This window comes from Podarcis raffonei, chromosome 9 (genome assembly GCF_027172205.1).
Source record: "Podarcis raffonei isolate rPodRaf1 chromosome 9, rPodRaf1.pri, whole genome shotgun sequence".
Classification (NCBI taxonomy): domain Eukaryota; kingdom Metazoa; phylum Chordata; class Lepidosauria; order Squamata; family Lacertidae; genus Podarcis; species Podarcis raffonei.
In genome coordinates this window covers 35,662,511-35,681,113 of record NC_070610.1, presented here as the reverse complement: position 1 = coordinate 35,681,113, position 18,603 = coordinate 35,662,511, and the positions used below count along the sequence as shown (strand labels likewise).

Below are 18,603 nucleotides of genomic sequence, written 5' to 3'. Positions count from 1 at the left end.
GGGAAGACCAGCTTTGCTAATTGCAAGGCTCAGTCCTGTCACTTGGCAAAACTTCAGGCGGCTGGAAGTCCTGTTCAGCCGAGCGCTACCTAAACCCAGAGCTCTGTTCCTGCGGACATTGCGAATACCGGCGAGCAGCGCTAACAACCTTGCTCACAGCGCGCACGCGCGGAGCCCGAACCCACCTGCCTTTAACACCGCCCGGTTAGAGCGTCCCCGGCACGGGCCGTCTGACGGTCCTGCGGCTGCGCCTGCGCGGCCGCGGAGACACTTATCTCCACCCCTCCATTTCGCTGACGAAGGGCGGGGTTCCGCTGAGGCGAGCGCCGATTTCTGGACGCTGATTGGCTGGCTGAGGCGTGACCTCGAGGCGTGGGCTGCGCGTGAAGCCCCACCCCCCGCGTTAGTTGGGCGGGAGGCGGCCGAGTCTCTCCGTCCGGCCCGACGGAGGGAGGATGTGTGAGCCCTTCTGGCGGGATCACCAGGCGGCGCCACACGGCCAGGTAGGGCAGGACGCGGCTGAGGCGAGGGAGCCCAGGCGGCGCCTGAGTGGCCGGGGGAGCGGGGCGGGCGATGCGGGACTCGGTTCTTGCCTCACGCGCTCCCTCCGCTGCAGGAAGGTGGTTGTGGCGTGAGGCGAGGCGGAGGGGCGCCTGCTAGAACGTGCCAGGTGATTCCGGGGCGAGAGGGTGAGGCGTCTGCGCTGAGGGGGTGAGCCCTTGGGTACCTCTCGCCTCTGGAAGGCTCCTCTCCTCTCCGCTGGCCGGGAAAAGGAAGCGTCATGCCGCATCCTGCCGTTGCCATCGGCCCGAGGGTATCCATGGGGCGGGGAGAATGGCCAGGCCGCCTTCCTGCGCTCGCCCCCCCTCCTTTCCATTGATGGAATCCGCCTCTTGCCAAAGGGAAGGCTTCCCCCTCAAGTTGGCCCAATGGTGCTGCCCTCCAGCTGCATGGCCCCCTAGTGGGGTTTCCTTCTGAGCAAAGAAGTCCTGTGCCCTTCTGGAATCACCAAAGTTGCATAGGCAACTGTAAGCTAAGTTGGTTCTGCGACGGGTTTGTGTACATGCCTACTCGGAAGTAGTACTCCCAAGCAAATCTGTGGCCTTGATGTTTGGCAGCTTGTATTGCAACATTAATATGTGGCAATTACCGGCATGCGTTGATTTGTACTCCTCAGCAATGGCTGTCATTAACTTGTTGGCGGGTAGAAAAATACACTTGCATAGGCCTGAAGTTCTCACAAGTTTCATCCTAAGTCTCGCAAACACAGCTGGATCCCCTCCCCCCTAACCTGCTGCCATTTAAATGTTTTGGACTGTAACTCAGGGCAGACGACTGTTGTAGTCTATAACATCTAGTCAATGTCAGGTTGGGGAAAGTTTCACTCACTTAATGAGCTTTTGTTTACCTAAAATATTTTTATTGGAAGCTAAGCTTTATGTATCCCAAATGGACTTGCAACACAAGTTGACAAAGAACAAATAGATCTTCTCTTCTCAATTCTTCTCTGCAGAAAACTTAATGTCCTTGCTGAGTTTTGGAATAAATGAAGTTTCTGCCTGTACAAAAGCGCTCTCTGTACAAGAACATCTCCCTGTCTGCAGAGGAGAGATGGGCCACCTCTTTATTTGTTGCTCTATATGATATCAAGAGCCTTTCATGAGCTTCCCTTTCTGTGGCCACCACAAACACTTTGTCCTTACTTTTAAATCTATCCATCGCCTTGTCCCACCCACCTTGTATTTCAGATGTTTTTCCTCATTATATTCTGTTGATCTCCACTCTTCCAGTTCTACCAGTTTGGAAACTGAAGGCACCACTCTGGATTTATTGACTACCCTTGTTGCTGCCTGCAGGTCTCGTATCACCAATGGATCCAGAGTGATACCTCAGATGATACAATGGAGCATGTAGAAGGCAGTCCTCTAAGTGCCTAGGTCCCAAACCGCTTAAGGCTTCAACCCGTTGAAGTGGCCCCAGAAATAACTGGCAACCAATGTAGATCAAACAAAATGGGTGAAATATGGTCTGATTGCCATGTTCCAGTCAGTATTCTGGCAGCAGCATTTTGCTTGTAGTAGCAGTTTGTTTCAAACTTACAGCATATTACAGTAGTCTAATTTGGTCATTAATACTAATTTGGAGTCGTCATTAGGGGTTTGGAGCAAGGTGCCACCAATGTGTGAATAACACCCAACTTTATTTTTCTATGTCATCTGAGTTGGGCTGAACAGGTCCTAATCTGGTGCTTGAACACGTGGTGGGCTGGATTAAAGCTAATTAGTTGAAACTGAACCTTGACAAGACTTGTGGGTAGTTCGTCCCCAGGTCTGGGAGCTAGGCAAGGTGAATGTTCTGGATGGGAGTTCCATTACTGTGTTCTATTGCAGGTTGTGCAAGCCACTATTCTGAATAATGCTTTTATAGTGTCGGGTAGGGAGCACTGGGGATGAATTTATGGAACCAAGTAGGCAGTGGGCCAAAAAAGTTTGGGAACCAGTGCTCCAACCCATAAATCTTAGGAAAAAGCATGCAGTAGATTTTAGTTTTCGAAATAATGACGACAAAGATGACAGCTGCTTTAATGAAAGTGTTGGAGTATTGTAATTTGAGTTTTTCCATATCCCTCTGTATAAGACCTTCAGGATCTCTGGAGGGCAGTTCCTATAAGTGGATCAACTGTAAGGAGGGAACCAGGGAGGAATAAAGGCATTTAGATAGTCTTGAACCTCTTTTGTCTTCCACATGCCATTCTCTTCTTCCTTCCACTGCCCCCAGTGGGGCCCTCATTTAATTTTCGCTGGAGTAAAAATGATTGCACATTGCTTTGCTGTTCAAGAGAATATCTGCAAAAATAAAATAAAATAGGCGGGTAGAGAAATGGCCACAGAGAGAGGATTCCCTCCTGTACGCCTGCTGTGAATCCTCCTATCTATCCTGCATCAATGGTGCATTCCCGTAGTTCCACTGTTAGGCGTGCCAAAGATACAACAAATTTTCATAATGGTTCCATAGTTCTTAAAAGTCATATGACTTCAGAGCACGAGTTGTGATTCTATATAAGAAGACTGAAAGTTTAATTTCAAGACCAAAGAATAGTGAATGAAGGCACCATAAAACACGGGCATTGAATTTGGTATATTTTCAGCAAAAAACCCCGGTTTTACAGGTAAAACAACAATTTCTGTGATATATAATACCTAAAGTTTTCTTGATTTCATAAAGCAGTCTGAAGTATTACCTAAATTGTTAACTATATGGCTGTAGAAGTTAAAACACTTACTAGCCTACCTTGGTCTTGCACTTTATTTAGAAGTGGATCTTTGGCTTAAGTAGAACTATATCAGCACATATAAAATTGTCACTGAGATATCAAATCATTGCATTTGTGCTTTTTGTGGCTTGTGTTCGCCTGTACATTAGTTATGCAGTTTTATTCATTTTTATTATATGAACTTGATTAAACATGGCTTGTACGTACCCTTTACTAAAATTGAAATTCTGTGCTTGTGTAACTGGCCAATAAATGACTCAGTATTGTGACCCAAGTACTGAAAAGAGCACCTTCCTTAGTATCATGCTTCTTGTACCCTACCTTGATGAAGACTTGTTGGTCATGCCACATGCCACCATGTGGGGCTACCTGGTTGGTATTGATCCATGACAGAGCCTTTTCTGGGAAATGCTCTCCTTTGTGAGTGAGGTACGTCTGTCTCCCTCATCGTTTACCTTCAAGAGAAATTTAAGAACATTCCTATTTACTTGGACATTTGATGACTGAACGACACTGTTCATAGAAGCCTTGATCACTGGTCAAAATGAAGTTTTTGAACTGTTTTTAGATTTTAAAAGTTTTAGCACTGTTCTGTCTGCAATCCTGGGAGCACGTCAAAGTGCAAGTAGATAAATAGGTACCGCTCCGACGGGAAGGTAAACGGCGTTTCCATGCGCTGCTCTGGTTTGCCAGAAGTGGCTTAGTCATGCTGGCCACATGACCCAGAAGCTGTACGCTGGCTCCCTCGGCCAATAAAGCGAGATGAGTGCCGCAGCCCCAGAGTCGGCCGCGACTGGACCTAATGGTCAGGGGTCCCTTTATGTATGGGAGGAAGGTTGGAATATAAATCAGATGATTAATAAATAATAGTTCTGAATGAATAAATTTTGGATCAGCATGAGGAAGCCTACATGTTTCTCATAGGCTTAACATTAACAGTCTGCTTTTTTAAACTGGCTTTTTAAAAAAAGTTTTGCATATAGACAGTTATACTGTAAACTAGAAGTGATCCACAGCTTCATGTCCAGTATTTTCCACACACACATCAAACTTTCAACTTCTTCCTCTAGATTGAAGGGTCCTCTGGAGCAGCACCCCAAGACCTGTAAGAAGTGTTTTCTGCTAGTACAAGTTTGGTGTCCCAGTCGTTATGTCTAATTGAAGTAGATAGTACAATGTATCATTAAGATAAGCAGCCTGTCGTAGCTATACAGATGCAGTGCTGAGAAAAGGTGAATTTGTATAATCACCGGAGGTGCAGAATGGATGTTCCAGGGTTATTAGAAAGACTGCCTTTCATTCATGCTTTTACTTCTTCTCCCACATGCTCTTCTCACACTTAATTTCTTCTATGCTTTCTACTCATCCCATTCCACAAAAGGAACTACAGATTGTAGCCAACTAAGTTATATGTGGAGCAGACCCATTGAAATAAATGGGCTTGACAAACTTAAGTTCATTGATTTTGGTGGGTCTATTATGAGTCTGACTTGGTCATATGCTACCCACTTTTTATAGTTGCCTTTATAGGAAGCTGTAGGGTTGCTTTTTGAGCTATTGACTGCATGAGGTGGTAGTCCTTTCTTATTCCCTTTGTCTATCAATAAATGCTTCAGTTTTGAAGTCACATTATCCTATCTAACTAATGTCTGCTTAAGTTCATATCTCAGAAAGGAGGTATCATAAGCATAATGTTTTCATAATGAAAAATAAATATTATAGTACTATGATAGAGATTGTAGGTTGGCTTCAAAAGCATGCATGTTTTCAGAATTAAACACAAACCATGAGTGTTTTTACATGGGTAGTTGCTGCTACTTTTGAATTATATTTATGGTAGTTGCACCTTCATTGAGCTATAATGAATTTTCCTAATACTTCAAGAAAAATCTTCGTATTCTTCACTTTAATGTGAATTGTGTACTTGGGCAATGCTTTATAACTTTGAATTTCTTCTTCTTCAGGTAATTAAAGCAGCTAAATGGAGTCTGAACAGTTGTTCCATAGAGGTTACTACCGAAATAGCTACAACAGCATAACTAGTGCAAGCAGTGATGAAGAACTTCTAGATGGAGCCGGTGTCATCATGGACTTCCAGACCTCTGAAGATGACAATTTGTTAGATGGTGATGCATGTATTGGTAAGTCAGTAAACCACTGGCATTTCTTTTTAACTCATTGTACTTACATGCTGGTAGATTGGGCTTTTAGGATCCTCGTGGTGTGGCATTGCAACATGTTTTTGGTGTTCTGAGCATAAAAACAAAAATTCATGTCTCAGTTCAGTTGTCATAACCAAACTATAGTTTGGCATTTGAGGCCTTACCTTGGGCTCATTCACTTCAGTTCCCATCCTTGCTTCCTGTTGTACTGCAAACAATAGCTTGCCTCCAAACTCCAGTTGGAAGCCATGGACAACGTTCATTGATGTCTGCCTGCTCGCACTGTAGAATTCTTTATGCAATCAGACTTCTGGTTTCTCTTCTTCCCCTCCATTCCTCTGTCCCCCCTCAGATCTGCTCAGGAGGGTCTGCTAGGGCATCTTTAGGGGTGGGGGCTGCAGGTGAGGAGGAGAGGCCCCATTGCCCAAACTGATGCCTGCTTGTGCTGTGCTGAATCTTGCCCCAGGGTTTCAACTGGATTTGTGTGGTATGGTAACTATAGGTTGCCCAGTTCGGACACAGCAACAATAGGAAGAGCAGGATAAAATTTAACTGTAAGTAGCAAGGAGGTGGTGGAGGATGAATGGTGCAGGGATGAGCAGTGCACATGAGCCAAAGGCACGACCCTAACAACAAAACAATGGTTTTGCAATACCTGAATTAGACTTTAATATCGTATAGTATCTTCTTGCAGAATGTTGTGAACTGTAAAATGACTTTCTTGTTAGATTAGTTTTAGCACTCCACATACTATTTTAAGACTTTCTGACATATTTCTTCGTTTGAAGAAATACTGGCGTTATGAACAGTACAGACAGCCCCCCATTTATGTGTGGGTTACGTTTTGAGGCACCTCATGCGTCGGTGAAATTGCATATAATTGAAACCCATGGAAAAAGCCTGCAAACACACCATTTCACCCTTTTCGTGATGTTTCAGTGATGACTTTATGATGTTTCTGAGTTTGGTGCGATACATGGTCATGTACATATTGAACATGTGTAAATGGGGCTGCCTGTATTATTAGCTTTTCAAAGCTAACATGTTTTAATTTTTTTACAGTTTCGTTAAATGTGGTTGGCATAACTTAATGACTAACATTACTCCGTGATTCAAGAAGCACAGATGCTTCTTGAGGCTATTTGGGAACAAAATCAGATGGGAACAATAACGGATGAATACTGAGACTTGCTGTGACTAAATTGGCTGTCCATAAATTGCAGGAAGAAAATGTGCAAATCTGTTCTTTTTAAGCTTTAGTAAGAAAAGCTTTAAAGGGAAAGATACAATGTGTTAATTTGTTGAAGGACATTGTGTTTGTGCTAAATTGTTTTTATTCCTAGAAATATCAACAAGGAACATAATGGAACATTGGTCAGGGCTTGTCAAAGAACAATAGCTTTAGATGAATTAGTTTAAGCAAATAAGGCACAAACATTCATATAGTGAAGGAACTAGTTGCAGAAATCTGAGCCCTTATATGTATATGTGCCACACTTTTAAAATGTTATAGTTGACTTGAATCTCTGGAATAGAACTGTAACTATTAATAACAAAGTTTGATACTCTTAACAGCTGCTTCACAACTGCACACACTGGCAATTTCAGTTGTAATTTAAGTCAGGGGTCAACAACCTACTTGGGCTTGTTGTGGGCACTGCACACACTGCATCGCAACCTATTCTGTTGACTACAATGACATGCTTCTTTCAAGTCTTAATTTCAGTAGGAGGAGACCCTACAAGTACCAGGGAAAACTTCTCTGGGCAAATGTGTGCCAGCGGGCACTGCATTGGCAATCCCTGATTTAAGTAATAGACACTTGAAAGGGGATCTTTCCTGTGTTAAGTATATATTAGGTTGCAGTGCAGTAGCTTACGAAACTTTCCAGTAAGTATCAGGCCTCTCTTTCCTCCCCACTCCTAGAATGGACAGTCAAAAAGGCCACTATTTTGATGTACTAGTTTTCCTGATACTTAATACTATTTTTCACACTGTTCATTGGCTTACCTGTCCATCAAAATCACTCGTCATAAATGCTTTCCCTAACCCATCAGGGCTTCATCTAGTCTTGTCATATCCTTACTGTCCTTCTGCCAATCTCTGTTCCCTGTATCGAGAGGAATAGAGCCAGCTAACTAGGAAGAGAAGCAGTACAGTGGTACCTTGGTTCTCAAACTTAATTGGTTTCGGAAGTCTATTCCAAAACCAAAGCGTTCCAAAACCAAGGCACACTTTCCCATAGAAAGTAATGCAAAACAGATTAATCCATTCCAGACTTTTAGAAACAACCACTAAAACAGCAATTTAATATGAATTTTACTATCCAACAAGACCACTGATCCATAAAATGAAAGCAATAATCAATGTTCTATACTATAAAATAAATAAGACAGTGTTGTAGATGATAAAAATTAAAATTATTTTTTTTCTTACTTGCACTGATAATAGTCATTGTTTGGATGGGGGGCTTTTATGCATTTCAGCAGTAACATAATCAATCAATCAATCATAAAACGAAAAACAAGCCACAGTCACAAAAATGAAAAAGCCACACAAACAAAAATGCTAAAAATAGCAAAAACAAAAGCACCAAATATCACCTCAGAACTCTGCAATCAGAAATGGAAGGCTTTAATTACGATGCATGGGAGGGGACAACTTAAATTAGCTGCTCAAGGATACAAACGGGATGAAAAAAGCCTTTATTATGATGGGGTGGGGACTTAAAATTGCCTTGCAAGGGCAACACGGGAAGAAAAAAGCCTTAATTACTATGCAGGGGACTCAAATGAGCTGGACAACAGTGAAAACGGAAGCTCAGGAGCACGTTCGGCTTCCGAGGCAAAGTTCGAAAACCGGAACACCTACTTTCGGGTTTGCAGCATTCCGGTTCTGAGTTGTTTGGGAACTAAGCTGTTCAAAAACCGAGGTACCACTGTATTTCAGATCTCAGATCCCTTGCTTTTGTGGTGGAAATTTGATGCTGGGCCTGTGTGTACGTGTCTGCTGTTTGTCTTGCTCTTTCTTCTGGGATATCTCCTGTGCAAAATGAGATATGCCAACTCTTTTATCCTATTTTGGGGGCATGCCAGAAAAATGGGAAGGGGTGCAGAGTTGATTTCCCTCATTTAGTACAAACATCCCTTTCTCCTCTGAGTTCCCTGCCATGTTTGGAAAGGGAATCATTATGCTGGGCATAGGTGCTTACCTGCGGGGAAGAGGTACTTGCTGCTAAGGAGACTTCTGGTTCCCCAATGGTCTCTTTATTTTTCAGCATTCTAGTTTTATATTGTTCAACCATAAACTGTTGCAATCATGCATAGATATGTGGTGGTATTGTTTTGAACTCAGAGAAATTAAAAACTTGTCTCAATGTGTAGGAGTACCATATATTGAATTAAGAAAGCAAATGTGGCAGGGAATGCTCTTTCGTCAGTACCAGAGCTACAGGAAGAACAGTGTCTTTTACATGAGATAATTAATACGATCTCCTCCGTTGTAGCACTTCATCTATGTAATTCCATGGAGATGCAACAGGTGGCCTATTTTTCCTGGCTTTTGGTGCTCTGTAAAATTTTCAGCCAAGTGTGTGTTGTTGTTTTTAAAAAAGTATTATTGGTCGTGTGATTTGTTTCCTCTTCTGCTGTTTGGTTTCCTCTATGCTTATAGGTAGATCATAGTTGTACTTGTTAGATTGGTAGGTAATAAATGTATTTGTTGTTTTCATTGTGTTTTAATGTTCCATTGTGTAAAAACCAATTTGAGATTTTTTTAAAAATGAAGAGCAGTATGTAAAAAAAATAAATATTTACTTATATTCAGGTTAATCCAGGAGGCAATGACTGGAGGTTAAAGCGTGGCTGAAGATTTCAGTGCTATGTTTTTAAAGTTGCCAATAACAGTTAACACATTTACATCCTTGGCTAATTTTGTGTTAATCCATGCTCCCCACAACAGCCATGTTATGTTATGCCCCACACCCCTGTAACCATGTTGTATTCTTCATGAAAAGCTTTTCAAATTTTTCATGTTGATGACACAGTTTTTAGACATGCGTCATTTTGTGACACAGTAATTCAGTTTTACTAGCAGACTGGAGGGTAAACCAACCCCTTTCCAGCCCCTAGGGGAGCGCAGGAAGCATTTGCGCGACACACCTACACACTAAAGTGTCACAATACACAGTTTGGAAAGCTCTGGCCTAACAAATCAAAATCCCATCTCCCAATGTCCTTGTTTCATCCATTCACTGAGACTTTTCAGCGGCACTTGTCTAACTGACCCTGTGTGTGAAACAGGCAGATTTCAGAGAAAGCTAACTTGAAAATTTTAGCTTTCAACCTTGTATCTTGCAACCTAAAATTTGCTTTAGGAGTGTACATACATACTTCCCCATGTGATTGGTGTCATCATACATCATGACCACTGATTCTTCCCCAACACTATCTACTGGACTATATATACAAAAAGTGACATCCACAACTACAATAAGTGATATCATCTGCAACCAAATCATCATATGGCCTGCATGTTTTTTTCAGAATATTATCATTTTTTAAGGTGAAAGTATACCAATTTGTAAGGGACGCGGGTGGCGCTGTGGGTTAAACCACAGAGCCTAGGACTTGCCGATCAAAAGGTCGGCGGTTCGAATCCCGTTGCTCAGTCCCTGCTCCTGCCAACCTAGCAGTTCGAAAGCATGTTAAAGTGCAAGTAGATAAATAGGTACCGCTCCGATGGGAAGGTAAACGGCGTTTCTGTGCGCTGCTCTGGTTTGCCAGAAGCAGCTTAGTCATGCTGGCTACATGACCTGGAAGCTGTACGCCGGCTCCCTCAGCCAATAAAGCTAGATGAGCCCCACAACCCCAGAGTCAGTCATGACTGGACCTAATGGTCAGGGGTCCCTTTACCTTTACCTTTTATACCAATTTGTGGATGTCGGGGCAAGATTGTGCTTCAGAAGCTAGAACAGGACAAGTATTAGCATTTGCCCAGAGCAAATTAACACTTGTTTTGAGGTTCACAAGTCAGAATGTGTTGGTATTTATTTCTGGACAAAAATTAGCGTCAAACCTCTATATCCAGAGAATCAAAATTTTCACTAAAATCAGTTACCATGTATTATATACAGCCTTTCTGATGAAGAGTAGACTTTAAACAGCATTCAAATTCATTCTTAAATCTCCAGGAATCCTTACATTATGTGTTTGAATATGATTGTTTTATTTTAGAACAGTGGCAGTTTGCTAACTCAGTGTATTGGGATGTCCACGAACCAAATGGCAATCCATGTTGAATGAGATACAAATGGGAAGATAATAGGCAGCTTGGTTCTGCATATAGTTACTTTGAAGTAAATCTCACGGGCTTGAATTGGATTTCTAAGTGTGCCAACGACATCGGCTTTTAATAACATTTCTGTTGTTGAAGTGAATGTAATGACGCGAGAAAGGCTAAACTGCATTAAATCTGTCTCTGTAATTTGAGAGACACTTCCCTCCCTCCTTTTTGGGTATGATAAAATGTTCCTGTTTCTAAGCCACTCGTATGATTTGTGCTCTTATTACTGGTCATATTAGTTATGGATCTGTGTATTTTAAAAAAAAGACACTGAATTGAGTAAGATAAGTCTTCTCTCCCCCATCCCACTTTGTTCTTTTTTGAGGAATTAAATTTAAGTATTTGGTTTGTATATAGAAAAGCACAAGGGCAAACATGGCTGCCTTTTCAGTGCTGCTATTTTTACATTAGTGTTAGCTTGGGTAGCTGGGTTTAGTTTATATTCTCCTAAACCAGTTCATTCTGTTTTACTTCAAGTGTAGTCACCTTCAGAAATAGCAGGCTTTTTAGATTAAGTCTGCCGTTCCACCTTTAAGCACTCCTAGATTGTAGCCAGTAGCAACCAGGCTGCAATAATTTCCCTTTGATGACATCATCGATTGTGGAAGAACAGAGTTGCTGCAACAAGCCAGCACACAGTCCAAATCCTGATCGAATATGGCAGCTTCCCAGCCCGCTGCTGTTCTATAAGAAATGACTCGGTCGTTCTGATCTTAGAAGCCCTCTGTTTGTCTATTACACTCATGGAAGTATCTTCTGATCCTTATTTACCGTACGATGGGGGAGGAGACGGCATTCCACTGAGAGAGTTGCATAAAAGAGGTATATCAGATTCATGTTGTGATTCAGTTTCTTGTATGCCTTCTCGTGTGTGTGTGTGTGGCAGGTTGCTTTCAGATCTAGAGATGAGTTATTAATTGCTTATTAAATGCTGCACTGATTTGTCAAGCCCCCCCAATATGTTTCATACTGGGGGAAAACAGGCAGTACTGGCCCTTTGGCAGCATTTTTTTAAAAATTGATGGATTAGTTCTGCTTCAGATCACATTGGCTGGTGACTCCATCTTCGCTATCTGGCATTCTTCTTAAAGAGCGCAAAACCCAACCTTTCTCTTTTATGTAAGTCGTGAAATAAGCTCTGTAGTAATGGCTGCTCATAGCTTGACTGACAAGAATTAATTAAGGAAGCTGTTTCTTCTCTTGAGAGAACTTAAAGGAGAATGCTGTTTGCACTAGGCTTTGAAGTTTCTGTGCGTGCTCCTATAGTTAACTCCTTCATGGCATTCTGCAAGCTTGGTGCAATGAGTTTACTGCATGACTCAAAACAGCCATTTTAATCTAAAAATGTAATAGCTGTATTTGTTACATTTCAGTTCACAGGAAATTATATACCTTTAAGGGAAGAGTATCACAATTACAGGCTGGCCATTATTTTTTCATGCAGATGTGTACATGTTCAGAGAAATTGCAGGTGCTTTCAGGCATTTTAGGGGTATAGCCTGTTTTCATGATTTTTGGGGTATTGACTGTGCTGAATCAGTACACCCAACATAATGAAAATTATCCAGGAACTATGCTTTTCACCACCACTAGTCCAAATGGCAGACGTGCATTTTGTAGAATCAGTATGGGAGACACACACTAAAGGAGACATTTATAAGGAAGTATTGTGCAAAACGGAAGACAAGTTTGTGTTTCTGTTTTGTCATACTGCTTCCTCTCCCATTTATCAGTGAATCCTAGAACTGGATGTATGCAAGGGGTTGCTGTCTGAATGTAATTTAAATCAGAGTTTTGTTTTGTAATGAAGACACTAAGTGTACTAAAGCATACAGTGTAAATACTGTTACAGCTAAGAATCTATTATTAATTTTTAATATTGCCTATTACTTCAAAGTTGAGCTTGTCCTGAAGTTGTATTTATATATAGCGAGCTAGATAATTTTCATTCGTACCTCTCTAAGTACGTCGCAGAACTAAAAATAGAATGTTGTCAGTATGTTTTTTGTTTCAGATATTGGGGTTTGGGAGCTTGAGGTTAGGCTACTCACAAATGGCAGCTTTATCAGACCTGTCAGGAGTAAGCATGGACCAATGATACCAAATAGTATGGGAAACAGCCAAATTAGAAAAACTAATCAATAAACTGAAACTGACATGGGGACAAATGGAAGAAGACGCCTTCACCCCGGTATGGCTCCCTTTTATCACATACACAATCCAACATGACAACGACAAAAATCCACCAACAGCATACGAATCAATATGGCTAACCTGATTCAAAAACACCCACCCACCCACCCCACTCACGCATGAAAACAAAGGTCACCACAGCCAATCACAAACAAACAACCACACCCTAGGCCAACCCCAACCTCTCTCACCACCAAAGGAACACAGGCGAATAGTAAAGAGAACCCTCGCAAGCGAAGCTGACACAAAACCCCACACATACATTAAGTAAAATAGAAACATTGCCACCCGACTCCACCCCCACTCACCATGGCCCCCTCCACCTCTTTACCCCCTTTTCTTTCTAATGTAACACTAATGTCTCGACAAATGAAACTGATCTGTAGAAAATGTAACTTGAAAAAAGAGACATTGCACATACTTTTGTAAACCAAGAAATCTTTAATAAAAAATACATTTAAGGAAATAGCTTTATCTCCATAAAGTACATTTTAATGCATTTGTGGCAGGTTCGTCTTTGTGCACTAGATTTCATTACTGAAGAAAAGTAAGCAAGGCAAGGGTTTGTCCAGTCAGCATTGTTGTAACTACTTCAACATGCGCCACTTTGTACATAATCCTCTCTAAGGTTTCTTCTTGAAGTAACAGAAGCTAAGATGTCTGTCGCTTTGTACAATAAGTCTTGGAGCTAGTCTTCAACTATGTTACTTCTGTGATAAATTAATCATATTGTGGTTGTGTGCCATAGAAGCTTGTTTGGGCTTGTGATAGGTTGCCAAATGTTGAATTGATGAGGTTTTTAAATAATTATTTCAATGAGTACTCTTGTACAATTTAGTATATACACACTGACATGGGCCGTTTTCAAAAAATGTTCTTTGAAACTAAGCTTATAGTCTTTGCTCATTTCCTTGGGAATAAGTGTCATTGAACATAATGAGAGCACAGGAAGATAATTTGTCCATCTAGCTCATTATTATTTATATTGGCTGGTAGTGGCTGTCCAAGATTTCAGACAGAATTCTATCCCAACCCTACCAGGAGATGCCAGGGATTGAACCTGGGACCTTCTGCATGCAAAGCAGATGCTGTACCACTTGGCTATGGCCCTTCCCCCAGTGAAACTTACTTCTGAGTAATATGCATAGAATGGGGCTTCGTGATTGTTTTTTGGCAAAGGGGTTTTAAGGTGTCCAAAGTGCATTCAACATGTATAAAGAGGACAGCTTTCAGATTGTTGAGGTGTATTAATTTTGCAGTGAGGCACAGAAGCAGCCTGCCTTAAGTGAGTAGAACATAATCTGAAGTTAGAAATTCCATTTTATGATTCACTCACAGTCAGGTGCTCTGTGTTTCTCCGCTGAGCACATTTTTCTTATAGAAGGCTCTGATTGGCACAACATGTATGCAACTTTACACAGGCTTTAAGGAAACTGATCTTTTTAGGGAGTGTAAACATGGCAGGTGGTGTTTTAGGGAGTGTTAATAAGAAAGGAAGGCATTCAGGAAGCTCCAGTTGTTGCTCAAGGTTTTTTTTTAGTAATCTTAACTACATTCAGCAATTTTGTCACAAATTTGAAGTGAAAAATTCAATAAAGCTTTGTTTATTCATTATGTATTTCTTAAAATTTATACACGGCTTGATTGTAAAAAAACTCAAAGTGGTTCACAAAAAAAGACAAAACAATAATATTGACAACAATAATTTAAGACTCTGGAAAAGTTAAAATAATAATAGACTGAAAATGGATTAAAACTCTCATCAGCTTTCTAAACATTTGGGTAGGCTTTTCAAAATAAGAATACTTTTAGCAGCAACTAAAGTTTATTCTTCCACTGGTTATTCCATGTCTATTAAAAATAAGTCACTTTCCTGCAAAGATTCAAATTTAAGCCTAACACAACTGGCAAAATTACATATACCTTTATTGAGCTACTTCTTAAATAGGTCGTTTGTATGAATGTCACATGGATATTAAAATAAGAAATGGGAAGTTATAAAAATGGCCCTCCAAAGCAAGTTATAATATATATATCTATTCAAGTAAGTGTCTTTGGGAAAGGACCAGGAAATTTCTTGTATTTCAGCTTTTGCAGGTGTCATAAGAAATTAAAAGCAGTGTCATAAAACTCATGTCTGTATAAAGTGCTTATGGGTGGAGAGAAATCCGGTTCCTCAGCTGGAAGGGTGGGAAGGCCTTTTCTTTGGATGCACCTGGATCTGTCACTGTATACCCAGTATTGCACTTATATCTGGAGATTAACATCTATGTTACACAAAATTCTTTTGTGCTCTTTAAATTGCTTTTGTTGATCCCAATGATTCTTATAAGTCAAGGCTAGATTATGTTGGTTTTGCAATATATTTTCAGCAGGCATGATTAGCCTTTACAAAGCTAATGGAGCTACCAGTTCTTGCAGGTTACAGTCTTGCATTAGTTGCTAGACATTCCTCGTATATTCCAAACATTATACCAATGACCTGTAGGAACATCCGTACTAAGGAGCAAATGCAAATGGTTGAAGCTAACTGTCTCCCTGTAGTGGTTATTGACTTATCTGATGTGAAAGTGTATTTAGTTGATGTTAAAGGATTTCTCTAATTAAAATGAACAAAGGACATTGTGGTACTTCAAGACTCTTAGTATTTGCAGCAATAGACTAAAAGGTATACCTGAATCTGTTTCTTCATTAAACTGTATAATGAATAGTGTTTAAAAGCCAAATTCAGTGAAATGCCATGCTGACTGCCCAAAGAATATGGGAAAGAATAATTATGGTTTGTAAGGAGCTGTATGCTCTTCTAATACTGTTCTTTGGTCTCTCTTGTACTGGCATGCTTAATCATAGGGAAGACTGTCCTTTGCTTTTTAGGGACACTAGCAGTGCCAGTTTTCTGCACCACCTTCTCTGAGTCTAAAATAATGGCTCCTTTTGAACGTGGGTGTCCTTATGTCCCTATTCCACAACAGGCAGTTGTGGCCCATTTACCGTGCTACGCCTCTGTCTAACATGCTGAGCCACTTCCTCTTCACTTATCAGTGTTTCTCCCACATCCATTTTAATGGTTTCCTGGTACCTCCTTCTTGGGTCAGTAACAATGATACATGGGATCTCAAGCTCCAGAATAGATCTATCCACAGTTTTCTTTCCTGTTCTGCTGCAAGTAGATCTATCATTTCTCCTTCTTTAAATGTCACATGACATATTACATTGCTTTAATCGGGAACAAACTTAGAAAAGCTGAAAATCCAACCCGCCAGGTTTCTTGAATATTGCACAGTACTGTGATAAAGTACTGTGTTGAGTTTAATAATAACAAATAGCAGATCCAGTTAGCAAGCATGGCTTGAACAAGTTTCATCTTAACAGTTGGTAGACATGAATGGCAATCTTCAGTTATTAAATATAAATGATGCATTGAATGCATGATCTCAGGTTCCTTTAGTTTGCCTTTGTACTGTTTTTCTCTTGCCACAGTACTATATGTCAGAATCCATTCTATCCTATTCTACCGACATTCTACAGTTACTTTAAAATCGAATTACATCCCCATTGCTTCTACAGGCCAAGAACAAAACTAAATCGGGGGGGAATTCTTAATGAAAACTGCTTATGCAGTTTGATTGCATAGAAGCATTGGGTTGTTCATAGGGTAAAGGGAACTATATATTCTGCATTCTCAGTTATTTGGATTTATAAATGTTTTGGTAGTGTCATCTTTTGCTAGAGCTGAGATTATGTGCTGATTTGGTTATGTATGCAACACATGTTCTAGAAAAGCTGTTCCAAATGTGGTTGTGACCTAGTTGCTTTAAAACTGATCTAGATGGTTTTCTTTTTATTATTTTTTAAATATTATTTGCCCCACTAATAGTTTTGAATGTATAAATAATAGCAACCTGCAAATCAAAAGGTTTAGGGCAGGCTATAACCAAAATGAAAATAAACACGAGCTACAGCTAGGAAGTGCCTTAACTAGCAGAGTTTCTTAAAAATAAATCAGTGAATTACCCTGTATTAAAATATTAGGTTCTGTTAACCTTAAGGTAATATTATAATATAATGGGAAGTTCTCTATTATACATGTGCTTCCATTCATACCCAAGGTGTACACTGCACTTCAACCTGTTCAGATAGCTGCATACAGCAGATTCAGTTGCATTTCACAGTATTGCAACAAAAACGTGCACAACATTTGAGCTAGATCCTATGTTTGTTTTATTTTTATTTAACTAAATTTATATAGTGCTTTATTATTTTTAAAAAATTCTCCGAGTAGTTTACAAAACAGTAACTGCATAGCATCATATTTTTGAACATTGAAAGAAATATATTTTTATGGTTTGACAGTTGCATGCTGTGTCATTGTGAGATGAGGTGGGTGGTGTCCACATTTTTTTTCACATTTCCAAATGTGTGAATTATCCCTCAAAGGATGGCAAATCCTTGTCTAGTCAGCACACCACACTACCATATTCCATAACAAAATGAATAGGCATCATAGCATCCATTACATGTCTCCCTCTGCTAACATTATAGTGATGGTGAAATTCGGCTTCAAAATTTAAACTGCCCATGCACTACATTATTTTGCCAGTACTTGCTACCATATGCTTTAGTGGGGCAGAATCATCTTAATAACTTTTGCCCTGACACTCAGAACTCAGCAAAGCAATGTAAGCATACTTTAATTCAGGCTTGTAAAGGAGGATGCACCTGTAGTTTTCACCAAAATTGAAAGGTATGATATTCCTGTATTAAAACCAGAGTTTTCACCATGTTTAAACTTGCCGGCACATTCATAGACCTCATCAGGTAGGTAAAAAATATTGTTAATAGCTCAGCAAGCATTTTTTAAATAAGCTATAACATTTTGAGGCTTACAATAGTGGATTTTAATATAATTTTTTGCTACTCCAGTATCTAGTGTAGAGTGATACTCTAGTGATACTCCATTTATCTGGTGTAGACAACACTTATAATTCCAGCATTAATTGGCCTTTGAGAAGGAATGGATGAGTTTTTCCTTACAACTGGGTGCATGTCACATTTCAACATTGTTCAGTCTTCCCCACTAGGCTGGTCTACTCTTTTGGGATCCCACCAGAAAATTTATCCATCTGCTGCAGCAACTCAGCTTTTTATTTAACTAACCCAGTCTGCTGATTGGTGCTGACTAGGCCCTGCTTTTAGCAGTGGTAGGCACACTAGAGAGATCCTGATGGGGACTTTTGTAGCATAGCTAATTCCAACAGACTTGCTGTCACTGCCCATCAGCTGATCAGCATTGACAGCGGGTTTGCCAAGGAACATTTGGGTACAAAAATTAAGGCTCCTGATTGTTCGTCAGCAGCTGGGCTTCTACCTGCCCTAACTAGAAAGACTATAACACTGGCAATTACTTGGGGGTTTATTTAACTTTTAGGGCACCACTTGAAGTATGAAACCTTGCATATGCTTTGTCATTGCTTATGAAGGCGAGCCTCCTGGCCATTTCACTTCTCTTTCTCCTTGCTGCGAGTCCGCTTCCATTGTTTATTTCACCCAAACTATAAGCTGAGTTTATTCTTAACAAAGGCCTGTTGAAACAAGGTAGGTTTATAAACCATTGTTTTAAGTTGGCTTGTT

At 40.5% G+C, this 18,603-nt stretch overlaps 1 protein-coding gene across 9 annotated transcripts in view; it reads left to right on the top strand.

The window, feature by feature from the left end:
- The first annotated feature begins 378 nt into the window (after positions 1-378).
- CLCN3 (chloride voltage-gated channel 3) overlaps positions 379-18,603 on the top strand; it is a 42,099-nt gene continuing 23,874 nt past the window's right edge. For 5 of the 9 annotated variants that reach the window (XM_053402867.1, XM_053402861.1, XM_053402866.1 and 2 more), the window contains exons 1-2: positions 379-503; positions 5,239-5,415. In XM_053402867.1, coding sequence (XP_053258842.1) covers positions 5,256-5,415 — 160 coding nt within the window. In that variant the 5' untranslated portion in view covers positions 379-503; positions 5,239-5,255. Of the gene's footprint in view, positions 504-901; positions 1,029-5,238; positions 5,416-11,386; positions 11,602-18,603 lie in introns of those variants that run through there. The other 4 variants (XM_053402868.1, XM_053402864.1, XM_053402863.1 and 1 more) reach the window with 2 other exon arrangements.